Source organism: Salvelinus sp. IW2-2015, linkage group LG18 (genome assembly GCF_002910315.2).
Source record: "Salvelinus sp. IW2-2015 linkage group LG18, ASM291031v2, whole genome shotgun sequence".
Taxonomy (NCBI): domain Eukaryota; kingdom Metazoa; phylum Chordata; class Actinopteri; order Salmoniformes; family Salmonidae; genus Salvelinus; species Salvelinus sp. IW2-2015.
Window position 1 is genome coordinate 26,689,693 of NC_036858.1, and position 13,852 is coordinate 26,703,544.

The window sequence follows — 13,852 nt, forward strand, 5'->3', positions numbered from 1 at the left end:
CCTGCTGATTTTTTACAGTATTTGATGTCCTATATATACACAGTGACAGTCAAACGTTTGGACTACTCATTCAACTCATTCTTTATTTGAACTATTTTCAAAATTGTAGAATAATAGTGAAGACATCAAAACTATGAAATAACACATGGAATATATATATATATTTTTTTACCGTTATTTTACCAGGTAAGTTGACTGAGAACACGTTCTCATTTGCAGCAACGACCTGGGGAATAGTTACAGGGGAGAGGAGGGGGATGAATGAGCCAATTGTAAACTGGGGATTATTAGGTGACCGTGATGGTTGAGGGCCAGATTGGGAATTTAGCCAGGACACCGGGGTTAACACCCCTACTCTTACGATAAGTGCCATGGGATCTTTAATGACCTCAGAGAGTCAGGACACCCGTTTAACGTCCCATCCGAAAGACGGCACCCTACACAGAGCAGTGTCCCCAATCACTGCCCTGGGGCATTGGGATCTTTGTTTAGACCAGAGGAAAGAGTGCCTCCTACTGGCCCTCCAACACCACTTCCAGCAGCACCTGGTCTCCCATCCAGGGACTGACCAGGACCAACCCTACTTAGCTTCAGAAGCAAGCCAGCAGTGGTATGCAGGGTGGTATATTAAACAAATAAAAATACATTTTATATTTGAGATTGTTCTTTGGCATTTTCTGGCATTTTCTGTCAGCTACATTTTTTTTATTAAATTTAACTTTTATTTAACTAGGCAAGTCAGTTATGAACAAATTCTTATTTACAATGAGTGTGCCTTAGACCACTGCGCCACTCGAGAACCCCATGAGGTACAGGAAAGGAAGACCCAGAGTTACCTCTGTTGCAGAGGATATGTTCATTAGAGTTACCAGCCTCAGAAATTGCAGCCCAAATAAATGCTTCACAGAGTTAAAGTAAGAGACACATCTCAATATCAACTGTTCAGAAGAGACTGTGTGAATCAGGCCTTTATGGTCGAATTGCTGCAAAGAAACCACTAATAAAGGACACCAATAATAAGAAGAGACTTGCTGCGGTGGAAATCTGTCCTTTGGTCTGATGAGTCCAAATTTGAGATTTTTGGTTCCAACCACTGTGTCTTTGTGAGACGCAGAGTAGGTGAACAGATGATCTCTGTATGTGTGGCTCCCACCATAAAGCATGGAGGAGGAGGTGTGATGGTGCTTGCTGGTGACACTGTCAGTGATTTATTTAGAATTCAAGGCACAGTTAACCAGCATGGCTACCACAGCATTCTGCAACGATTCACCATCCCATCTGGTTTGCCCTTAGTGGGACTATCATTTCTTTTTCAACAGGACAATGATCCAACACACTTCCAGGCTATGTAAGGGCTATTTGATCAAGAAGGAGAGTGATGGAGTGCTGCATCAGATGACCTGGCCTCCACAATCAAACGACCTCAAACCAATTGAGATGATTTGGGATGTCGCTCTTGCTGCTGGTGATTCTCTGATCCACCTCTACGCAGACGACACCATTCTGTATATTTCTGGCCCTTCTTTGGACACTGTGTTAACTAACCTCCAGACGAGCTTCAATGCCATTACAACTCTCCTTCCGTGGCCTCCAACTGCTCTTAAATGCAAGTAAAACTAAATGCATGCTCCTCAACCGATCGCTGCCCACACCTGCCCGCCCGTCCAGCATCACTACTCTGGACGGTTCTGACTTAGAATATGTGGACAACTACAAATACCTAGGTGTCTGGTTAGATTGTCAACTCTCATTCCAGACTCACATTAAGCATCTACAATCCAAAATTAAATCTAGAATCGGCTTCCTATTTCGCAACAAAGCATCCTTCACTCATGCTGCCAAACATACCCTCGTAAAACTGACAATCCTACCGATCCTTGACTTTGGCGGTGTCATTTACAAAATAACCTGCAACACTCTACTCAGCAAATTGGATGCAGTCTATCACAGTGCCATCCGTTTTGTCACCAAAGCCCCATATACTACCCACCACTGCGACCTGTATGCTCTCGTTGGCTGGCCCTCACTTCATATTCGTCGCCAAACCCACTGGCTCCAGGTCATCTATAAGTCTTTCCTAGGTAAAGCCCCGCCTTATCTCAGCTCACTCGTCACCATAGCAGCACCCACCCGTAGCACTCGCTCCAGCAGGTATATTTTACTAGTCACCCCCAAAGACGATTCCTCCTTTGGCTGCCTTTCCTTCCAGTTCTCTGCTGCCAATGACTGGAACGAACTGCAAAAATCACTGAAGCTGTAGACTCATATCTCCCTCACTAACTTTAAGCACCAGCTGTCAGAGCAGCTCAAAGATCACTGCACCTGTACTTAGACCATCTGTAAATAGCCCATCCAACTACATCATCCCTATACTGTTATTTATCTTATTTATTTTGCTCCTTTGCACCCCAGTATCTCTACTTGCACATTTATCTTCTGCACATCAAATCACTCCATTGTTTAATTGCTATATTGTAATTATTTAGCCACTATGGCCTATTTATTGCCTTACCTCCCTTGTCCTAACTCATTTGCACACATTGTATATAGACTTTTTTTCTATTGTATTATTGACTGTATGTTTGTTTATTCCATGTGTAACTCTGTGTTGTTGTTTGTGACGCACTGCTTTGCTTTATCTTGGCCAGGTCGCAGTTGTAAATGAGAACATGTTCTCAACTAGCCTACCTGGTTAAATAAAGGTCAAATAAAATAAAAAATGTAAAATGAGTTGGACCACAGAGTGGAGGAAAAGCAGCCAACAAGTGCTCAGCATATGTGAGAACCCCTTAAAGACGGTTGGAAAAGCATTCCAGGTGAAGCTGGTTGAGACAATGCCAATAGTGTGCAAAGCTGTCATCAATTCAAAGGGTGGCTACTTTGAAGAATCTAAAATATATTTTGATTTGTTTAACACTTTTTTGCTTACTACATGATCCATATGTGTTATTTCATAGTGTTGATGTCTTCACTATTATTCTATAAAAATAGTCAATGAGTGAGTAGGTGTTCTAAAATGAATGAGTAGGTGTTCTAAAACTTTTGACCGGTAGTGTGTGTGTGTGTGTATATATATATATATATATATATATATATACTTCCGGTCAAAAGTTTGGGGTCACTTAGAAATGTCCTTGTTTTCCACCTCAAACTTATATTTGTCTGTTCATAACACTTTTTTTCCAATCTTCCTCTGTCCAGTGCCTATGTTCTTTTGCCCATATTAATATTTTATTTTTATTGACCAGTCTGAGATATGTATTTTTCTTTGCAACTCTGCCTAGAAGACCAGCATCCCGGAGTCACCTCTTCGTTGTTGACGTTGAGACTGGTGTTATGCGGGTACTATTTAATGAAGCTGCCAGTTGAGGACTTGTGAGGCGTCTGTTTCTCAAACTAGACACTCTAATGTACTTATCTTCTTGCTCAGTTGTGCACCAGGGCGAGTTTCAGGAGAAATTTATTTGTTTCTGGCCACTTTGAGCCTGTAATCAAACCCACAAATGCTGTTGCTCCAGATACTCAACTAGTCTAAAGAAGGCCAGTTTAATTGCTTCTCTAATCAGAACAACAGTTTTCAGCTGTGCTAACATAATTGCAAAAGGGTTTTCTAATGATCAATTAGCCTTTTAAAATGATAAACTTGGATTAGCTAACACAACGTCCCATTGGAACACAGGAGTGATGGTTGCTGATAATGGGCCTCTGTACTCTGATCAATTTTATGTTATTTTAATGGGCACATTTTTGGGGCTTTTCTTTTAAAAAAAATGACATTTGTAAGTGACCACAAATTGGCTCCAATTAAGCGCCGTCCACAGGGTATGGCATGGCGTTGCAAAATGGAGTGATAGACTTCCTTCTTCAAGATCCCTTTTACCTTGTACAAATCTCCCACTTTACCACATCCAAAGCACCCCCAGACCATCACATTGCTTCCACCATGCTTGACAGATGGCGTCAAGCACTCCTCCAGCATATTTTTATTTTTTCTGGGTCTCACTAATGTTCTTCTTTGTGATCCGAACACCTCAAACTTAGATTAATTGTCAATTACACTTTTTCCAATCTTCCTCTGTCCAGTGTCTGTGTTATTTTGCCCATCTTAATCTTTTCTTTTCATTGGCCAGTCTGAGATATGGCTTTTTCTTCTTTGCCTTAGACCACTGCGCCACACGGGAGGCCCGCAAATTAATTTTTAACAAGGCACACTTGTTAATTGAAATATATTCCAGGTGACTACCTCTGGAAACTGGTTGAGAGAATGCCAAGTGTGTGCAAAGCTGTCATCAAGGCAAAGGGTGGCTACTTTGAAGAATCTCTTCGTTGAACACTTTTTTTGGTTACTACATGATTCCATGTGTTATTTCATAGTTTTGATGTCTTTACGATTATTCTACAATGTAGAAAATAGTAAGAGTAAAGAAAAACCCTTGAATGAGTAGGTGTTCTAAAACGTTTGACCGGTAGTGTATATATAGTCAATTATAACGTTACTTTATCAACATTGACCGACGATACATTTGTAACTGTAGCCACCATCTGAGCTGAATACATTATAGCCACCACGTGTGAAGGATACATACAAACAGAACTTTGAGGTTCCTGACTGAAATGACAGTCGCCTCACTGTCAGGCTGGAACCCTTTGAATCTCGAGACACACTGGCAACTTTTACGCAACATTGACCGTGCTATTTATTTCGAGAAACTTCCAGCCCTATCTCCCACACGTCACCGTGCGGAATCTTTAAAGGGTCCGTTGACTGAATAAAATGGCAAGGTATAAAGGATCAAGGAGTTTGAGCAGCATGAACACACAGTCACCAATGGTAGATATGGTCAATAATAACGATCCTCTACCGCCAGGATGGGAAATAAAAATTGACCCACAGACAGGATGGCATTTTTTTGTGGATCACATTAATCGCACAACAAGCTGGAATGACCCAAGACACGATTTCAAAAAGGTAGGCTCATGGATGTGTAGTAACATGATGTGTACCGTGGGAGGGCTCGTGTGATATATATTCAAAGTTGGAGTGAAATGTCATGTCTGCTTGACAGCATGGCAGACACAACACGTAATCTCTCTAATATATGGCACGGTCCTCGATCAAGCACTTCAGTGGTTAATAATGATGGTCACCGCTTCTGATACGCACTGGCTTCTATTATAGGGGAGATAGAGTGGGCATATTCTATTTATAGTAGGCTATGCTTCTATATATTTTTATTTACTTTAAAAACATGGGCTACAAATTGCCTCTGCTAAAACTTAATATACGCCAACGCAATGGAATGTTGTCTATTGTAGGCTCCAGCGCTCTCCCACATGCATTATAACGGGTTAACTAACAATAGCAATAGCTGTTATAAACGGCTATGTTCTTGTGTTATGGTCTAAGCTGAGCAACGGCTGTTATGAAAGGCTATGATCTTGTGTTATGATCTAAGCTGGCAGGTTTGTTGATGACGCACTGCAGTCATATGTAAAGCTATGCCTTTGAGTGTTTGACCATTTCCATAATGTTTATTTAAAGCCTATTAGGCCAAGCAGACTCCAGACTGCATTTGTTCATATTTCTTACACTCTTAGAAAATAGGAGTTCCAAAAGTGTTATTTGGCTGTCCCCACAGAGGATAACCCTTTTTGGTTCCAGGTAGAATTATTTTGGGTTCCATGTAGAAAAGGGTTGTGTGTAGGGTTCAACATTGAACTCAAATGGGATCTACCTGGAATCAAAATGGGTTCTTCAAAGGGTTCTTCTACCAGGACAGCCAAAGAACCCATTTAGGTTTTAAGATAGCACCTTTTTTTACTAAAACTTTTCCTTACAAGGGATTTGAAGATGTTCATCACCCACCCATATATAACAGCTCCAAGGAACCTACAATAGCCTACATTAAATTAACAAATCACTGAATTTGTTGATATGGTTTTATACCATTGAACTGTGCAGAAGTACTATGTGTCAACTTTAAATGTTGAAGGGTTGGAGGAGCAGACCCTAGGCTGCCAGTTGGCGTCTTGCCTTAGGAAGATCAACACTTTCTGCTGTCCGAAGTTAGTGTCACTTAGAATCTGCTGGAAAGACACAGCTGTCAGGGGATAAAATTGGTGCAATGCTGGCAGTGTACAGGGACCCTGCCAAAATGGCAGAGGGCAAAGGGTCATTCAGAGCTATTGGCTGTGTCATAACTACTGTTGTTGTATAAAAAAGTAAAGGAATGATGTAAAGAAAAGGTGGAATATACCCCACAGTACTCTTAAGTCATATTTAATTGTAATTCAATATTACCATGCAATTTACAGCAATTTTGTTAATACATAGTCATGGCAGCTTGAGACTGTTCCAATACAGTGAGTCCAATGGGCTGACATAGTCTTGTGGACAAACTTTTGTCTTTGTCGTATCAAACTGTGTGGACGTATACTGAACAAATATATAAACTCAAGATGTAGTGTTGGTCCCATCTTTCATGAGCTGAAATAAAAGATCCCAGAAATGTTTCATACGCACAAAAATCTTATTTCTCTCAGATTTTGTGCACAAGTTTGTTTACATGCCTGTTAGTGAGCATTTCTCCTTTGCCAAGATAATCCATCCACCTGACAGCAGTGGCGTATCAAGAAGAGAATTAAACAGCATGATCATTACAAAGGTGCACCTTGTGCTGTGGACAATAAAAGACCACTCTAAAATGTGCAGTTTTGTCACACAACATAATGCCACAGATATCTCCAAGTTTTGAGCGTGCAATTGGCATACCTCCAACGTCGTTTTTGAGAAATTGGCAGTACGTCCAACCGGCCTCACAACCGCAGACCACGTGTAACCAGCCCAGGACCTCCACCTCCGGCTTCTTCACCTGCGGGATCGTCTGAGACTAGCCACCCAGACAGCTGATGAAACTGTGGGTTTGCACAACTGAAGAATTTCTGAACAAACTGTCAGAAACCGTCTTAGGGAAGCTCATCTGCGGGCTCGTCGTACTCACCAGGGTGTTGACCTGACTGCAGTTCGGCATCGTAACCGACGTCAGCGGGCAAATGCTCACCTTCGATGACCACTGGCAAGCTGGAGAAGTGTTCTCTTCTAGGATTAATCACAGTTTCAACTGTACCGGGTAGATGGCAGATAGCGTGGATGGCGTCATGTGGCCGAGTGGTTTGCTGATGTCAACGTTGTGAACAGAGCGCCCCATGGTGGCAGTGGGGTTATGGTATGGGCAGGCATAAGCTACGGATAACGAACACAATTGCATTTTATCAATGGCAATTTGAATGCACAGCGATATCGTGACGAGATCCAGAGGCCCATTGTCGTGCCATTCATCTGCTGCCATCACCTTATGTTTCAGCATGATAATGCACGGCCCCATATCGCAAGGATCTGTACACAATTCCTGGAAATTGAAAATGTCCCAGTTCTTCCATGGCCTGCATACTCACCAGACATGTCACCACCCATTGAGTATGTTTGGGATGCTCTGGATTGACGTGTACGTCAGTGTGTTCCAGTTCCCGCCAATATCAAGCAACTTCGCACAGCCATTGAAGAGGAGTGGGACAACATTCCACAGGACACAATCAACAGCCTGATCAACCCTATGCGAAGGAGATGTGTCGCGCTGCGTGAGGAAAATGATGGTCACACCAGATACTAACTGGTTTTCTGATCCACTCCCCTACTTTTTTTTAAAGGTATCTGTGACCAAATCCATAGATTAGGGCCTAATGAATTTATTTCAATTTGACTAATTTCCTTATATGAACTGTAAACTCTTTGAAATTGCTGCATGTTGCGTTCATATTTGTGTTCAGTGTACAGTATATAGACCTTTGCTCAGTGTGTTGCTCCCACTTGTCTAAGCCTAGGCTATTTGGCCCCATCTACCAGTTGACTCTGGTGCTTTGTCATGCACTCCCCACACATACAGTTTACTGTTTCAGCTCTGTCTGTAGAACATGTTTCAGTTTGGACAGTTTGTTTTTAGTTTGAGCCACACCTTGTAGAAGTATGCAAGCGAGCATAAGATAACAGCATAAGCATAAAAGACAACAGCATTAAGGTTGTAATTGTCTCAGCTTAATCAGTTAGATTTTGACAACTGTTCACAAAAATTTGATTGATGAGCATTGTTTGTGGGCCTTACTGAATCTGGTATTGTTGGAATGTGGTATGCTCTCCTGAGGTATTTGGCTTGTGCTCTTGTGCTCTCCAGTTCTCAAGGCAACTTAAGTTACATTGTGACAATACACGTGTATAGCCTGAAGGCAATCAAATATTGGAGTATTCTTAAATCACTCACAATATACTGTATTGTTAATTATATTCGCATGGTAAAACAAAACTGGTAATGTAGTGATACCACAGAGATACTGTTCCCTGTTGTCACAGTCAGGTGTCTCACTCTGACAGTTGACTGCTTAATTGGTTGTCCTGATCACCAAGACAGCATCATGGAGTTTTTTGTCTCCACTGTGAATTATTATCAACATGCATGTGAGAACATGAGACAACTATGATTTGTTATGTTTTATGATAGTAAACACTGCCTAGCAAACCAACCAATGCAGAGCCTACATACCCACATGTAGTGATGGCTTGCTTCTTCTGACAGGCACATACTTGGATAAGAACTACACTATAAGAAAAAAAGGTTCCAAAAGGGTTCTTTGGCTGTCCCCATAACATAACCCTTTTTGGTTCCAGGTAGAACCCATTTGGGTTTCATTTAGAAGAGAACCCTCTGTGGAAAGTGTTCTACATGGAATCCAAAATGGTTCTTCCTAGAACCAAAAAGAGTTATTCAAAGGGTTTTCCTATGGGCACAGCCGAAGAACCCTTTTTGGTTCTAAATAGCACCTTTTTTCCCCCTAAGAGTGTAGTTTCCTCTTCCAAGTGGTCAGAGAAGTGATACTTTTGACATCTCCCAGGGATATTTCACAATGTACCGAATGCTTTTTGCTTATAGATACCAGAGCAGATTCCAGAGCAGACATATTTGTTTCAGCCTCTAGCAAATGGCTCTTTTCAATCAATCTCAATTTAATCTTAATAGCCTAATGGTCTTAGTTTGGAAAAAATAGCAAATCTTTCCGGGATGTTGGACATCATTCCCTCTCATAGCAAACACATTTTATGATGGATTGGCAGTAATTGCTTGCCTCTGGGGCTAGGGTTTCACTCACATACTTATTTGCATGTCTTAGATGTGTATTAATTCAGACTTTTTTTCTTCTTCAGGTCAGCCAGCTGTCTCAAAATGGCCCCAGTGTGCCCCCAGAGCCGAGTCCTCAGGAGATGCAGAAGGCCTTCGTGAGAGACATGAAGCACCCCACCCTCCGTCAGGGTTACATCCCAATCCCAGTCTGCCATGAAGGCGGAGACATCCGTCAGCAACAGCAACACCAATGTTTCCCGTACATCCAGCCGACTGCTCTGCAAAATGTACGAGCAGACGGACGGACACCCTCCCCCACCCCGACGCTCCACTGCAGGCCTAGATCTCCTTTGCAGGGTCCCTCCGAGAGCACTACCCCTGAGCCCTACATGTCCTGTTCGCCTAGTTCACAAGAACCTGAGGTGAGATTGATTTAGCCAATGAGATTACTACGCATTAACTCTTACCATTTGCTTTAATCATAGATTGATGTCATTGGAGGATTTTCAGAGAAAGTTGTAGTTACATGCAGGTGTTTGATGTCGGAATCAAACTAAACCTCTAGCTACTTCTAGAGCTACTTGTAATATTAAATATGCAATTGTACTTCCTCTGATTCATGCTAGACTTTCATTCCTTAGGGCCACCCCTTCCACCAGCCCCCACGACCCAGCAGCACAGGCCTCCAGGCAGGTTACATCCCCATCCCAGTGATCCACGAGAGGGCCGGAGGTCACCCACAACAGGCCCCTGTCAACTCCGCTCTCTACACCCAGCGCTTTCCGGCTTACTCAGAGCACCATCCCTCCTTCCACCACCTACAACCAGAGGACTGGAGCGGTCATCATGGGCCCACGCCTTCTTCCCGGGACCGTGCCTCCCCCTCCCCGAGCGTGCTTCCCCAGCACCGTGAGACTGCCGCCATCCATATCCCTCCGCATATGAGGAGCCAGTCTCCCCTCAGTGCCCAGGTCATTACAGAGAGACCACAGGTACCTTTTTTCCATCATCGCTTCACCTATTGCCAGTCCAATAACAGTAGGATTCCTCTATATAAAAAGTATAATATACGTATATAGCCATAAATGCCAGAATAGCAAATTTGACATTATTCCTGATGAATAATTAGCAGGTTGACATTTATTGTCATGAATCTTGCCCAAGAGGTAGAACTGAGTGATTTCCGCAAGATAGGCCAGCTGCAACGTCAAAATTGTCTGTGTCGTAAACATTTAAGGTTAGGGTTAGCAGTGTGGTTAAGGTTAGGTATAAAATCAGTTGATATAACTTTGTAGCTGTGCTAGTTAGTGACCACTCTGCAGAGCTGCCTCCAGGTCAAGATTCATGACAATAAATGGCAACATGCAAATAATTCCTTCTTCCTTCCCCAGGTCCAGGTCCGCCATCACCATGTCCCACAGAGAGAATCACCCCACAGAATGGAGCAGGAGCAGGAGATCTCTCAGTATCCCCAAACAGTGCAGAGAGAGGCTGACACACATCAGCTTCAACAGCCACAGATGTCACAACAACCACAACAACAGCCACAGCAGCCACAACAATACCAACAACCACAACAATACCAACAACCACAACATCAACAACAGCAGCCACAACAGTACCAAAAGCCACAACAACCACAACAATACCAACAATCTGAACAGTACCAACAACCACAACAGCCACAACAGTATCAAAAGCCAGAAAAATACCAACAACCTGAACAGTACCAACAACAACCACAACAACAACCACAGCCACAACCGCAGCCGAAACAGACAGCAAACATCACAGTCCAGATGCCCCCGAAACCAGAAGCCCAGGAGCCAGTGGATGCTCCTGCTCCACAGGAGGTCCCGCCCACAAAAGCAGAAAACGAGTCCACCGCTCAGTGTCACCCAGGCTTGGCTAAAGTACAAAAGATAGTGGAGAGAGTGGCGAAACTGGAGCAAGAGGTGAAATGCTTTGATGGGAAGAAGAACGATAAGAGGTACTTGCTGCTGGAGGAGCTGTTGACCAAAGAGCTTTTGGCATTGGACTCAGTGGACCCAGAGGGGCGTGTGGATGTGCGACAGGCGCGACGTGACGGAGTCCGGAGGGTCCAGACCATACTGGATGCACTGGAGATGCTGGATGAGCGGACATCGGAGCCAGTCAGTGAGTCCTCGATGGAGGGCGAGAGCCCGCCACAGAAAGGAGAGCAGCCAGGTACGATCAGCCAAGCGAATGTGCAGATGGCCAGGGAGATCTCATAATGACTGCTTTATTAGAGTGAAGAGATGAGAAACGTCATCAAATATGACGTGGAAATAGGCTGCTCCCAATGCTCCCTATACCCCCCTTTCTACGGCAGATATCACATATGAACTATAAGATGCATGTTTGCTTAATTTCCAGTGTTGGTATTGTCTGGTATTCACCACATATGTGATGGTGGTATCTGAGTGCAACATGTATTCAATTATGTTTAGCCACTGTTGTTGCCTTTTGCTGTGCCAATGTCTTTTTGCAAGACCATTGTCATGTTCAGTGTGTTAAAGACACATGCAGACTGGAGATGATCTAAGAGGCCTTTATCCATTTATATTGGAAAATACTATGAAAATAGCTTCTTTAAAAAATATTTTTTACATCTATGTTGTTGCCTTCGGACCATGTGACGTGGTTGTTGTAAAGTTGTTCAATACATATTCAATAAGAGAACACTGGTTGGTATGTATAGAGTAGGCTACATCTCTCTATCTAAGAAAGGGCTTCAGTGGCTATTGTTAGAGATGTCTAATATTTCCCTCTTAGTTCTAATCCACTACTTTGAGAAACAATATTTACCTCAGATTCCATATGAAGAAATGGGATAAATGTTAGTGATTGTTAATGACTCAGTCAGAGAAAAGTATTTATTTTTGGGCCTCAGGTGACAAAGAGCCACTTGAGGGCAGAATCTTCCTTTTCTTCCTCTCAATTATTTTCCCAAAAATATGAGTTATTTAACACACACCCAACAAATTATATGGTTGATAGAGTTACTTTGGGTTTCATTAGTTTCAGCCTGTAGGTGCATTGCCTATTTTGGGGTCTTGGCACTTATTTCACCATTATAATATGTTTATATTTCATTTAGAATTATTAGGGAACTTGATATGTTACATTCAACAATTACATCCAGTCACCTTTGATTCAAGTAAGATTTTAAATTGGTAGAATGTTTTACAACATTTTTACATTTGTAATTTCACTTGTAATGTTATTTAAGGAAAGGAATTATTGATGAATTTAAGAATGCATTTAGAAATGTTGGATGTGAGCTGCATAACCTCATGAGATGTGAGACTATCAGCATCAGCTGCTAATCAAGAATAACAATTCAAAGGGTCAATGTAAAAGTAGGCTTTGTTTATCACAGCTTGTGCATTGCAGGTTGTTGCAGTGTTGACAGCTTGGAGTCACGTTGGCATGGTTGCAAATAAAATGATTTATTTTGACGTTGTCTATAATTGAGTGATTTTACAGTAGGTTACATTATTGTGATATGTTGCCATCCTTGCTATCAAGTGGTTCTATATGGTTTACACAAATCTAAACCTCACCTTGTATCCTCACCATCACTTCACACCTTGACTCCATCATGTCTTATTTGAGACAAGCAAATGGTTTTCCTGGTAGATCCAGGAAAAAATGACACATTTTAGGAGAATGCAAAGTCTTAAATAAGCTCTCTTATTAACTTGGCATGGGGTGTTTATTTTTAGGCTTAATATATTCCATTCAATAATACATTCCATTCACCACCAAACTTGTGTTTTTCACTAAGGGAGCATATAACTCTGCTGTAAGTGCCACCTGAAATAAATATCATAATGAACAGTGCTTAACTAGTACAATTTCAACATACAAACATAAGGGTGAAGTAAAAGTTTGATATGATCGACCTTCAACATTCATAACGAGCCTATCAACGTTGATAATAACTGGTAGCCTAAATGTGTAATTACCCAAATACCAGTATATCAATAAAACATTATTTGAATTGAATGTCGAATTGTGATGAGAGATGTGTCACACATTCAGACTCAATCAGCTCAAACAGCTGAGCATTTGAATACCTTCAATTTACTGTACGTTGGATTTTTCTCTAGCCTAGGCGGAGCTCATATTGAACAGTCCCAGAAAAGAGACGTCCACCAATCGGTGCACTGGGCAAGGTAAATCGAGTGCACCTGGTGGAGCTCGATATAGAATGAAGAGTAAGGTCACGTGTGATTGTTTTGTTTTGGAGCGTGAAATCATGTGGAGGTGGTTGAGCAACACTGACTGGGCTGTGACTGGGGCAGAGATGGATGGAAAGGCAGGGGGTGAGGTGTTGAGGAGGACGAGATGGAGTGTAGTGGTGGAGTGGAAAAAGGTGGAGGTAGAGTAGTGAGATTAAAGGTTAAGAAAAAGAGGAAGCCTGAGGCACATTTGCAGGTCTTGTTGGGAAGGGAGTAATGACGAGGGAGGTTCGGTTTTCTGTGTTGTACTGTATGCATAATATGGAGAGTAAAGTAAGAGAGGTTGTGTCTGCTAAAGTTCTTTGTGATGGAAGTATCAATGCTAAACAGTATGAGAATGCGCTCAAACTCAAGCAGATATGTAAACGTGTGGTTGATAGTATGTCGTCCCTAGTAGCGGTGCGTCCCATGTTT

At 42.3% G+C, this 13,852-nt stretch overlaps 1 protein-coding gene across 1 annotated transcript; it reads left to right on the forward strand.

Moving 5' to 3' along the window:
* Positions 1–4,615: 4,615 nt before the first annotated feature.
* LOC111977465 (BAG family molecular chaperone regulator 3-like) lies at positions 4,616–12,652 on the forward strand. The gene is made up of 4 exons (XM_024006908.1): positions 4,616–4,969; positions 9,254–9,592; positions 9,812–10,162; positions 10,562–12,652. Exons 1-4 carry the CDS (start codon positions 4,775–4,777, stop codon positions 11,423–11,425), a joined length of 1,749 nt encoding a protein of 582 aa, XP_023862676.2. The 5' UTR covers positions 4,616–4,774; the 3' UTR covers positions 11,426–12,652.
* The last annotated feature ends 1,200 nt before the right edge of the window (positions 12,653–13,852 follow it).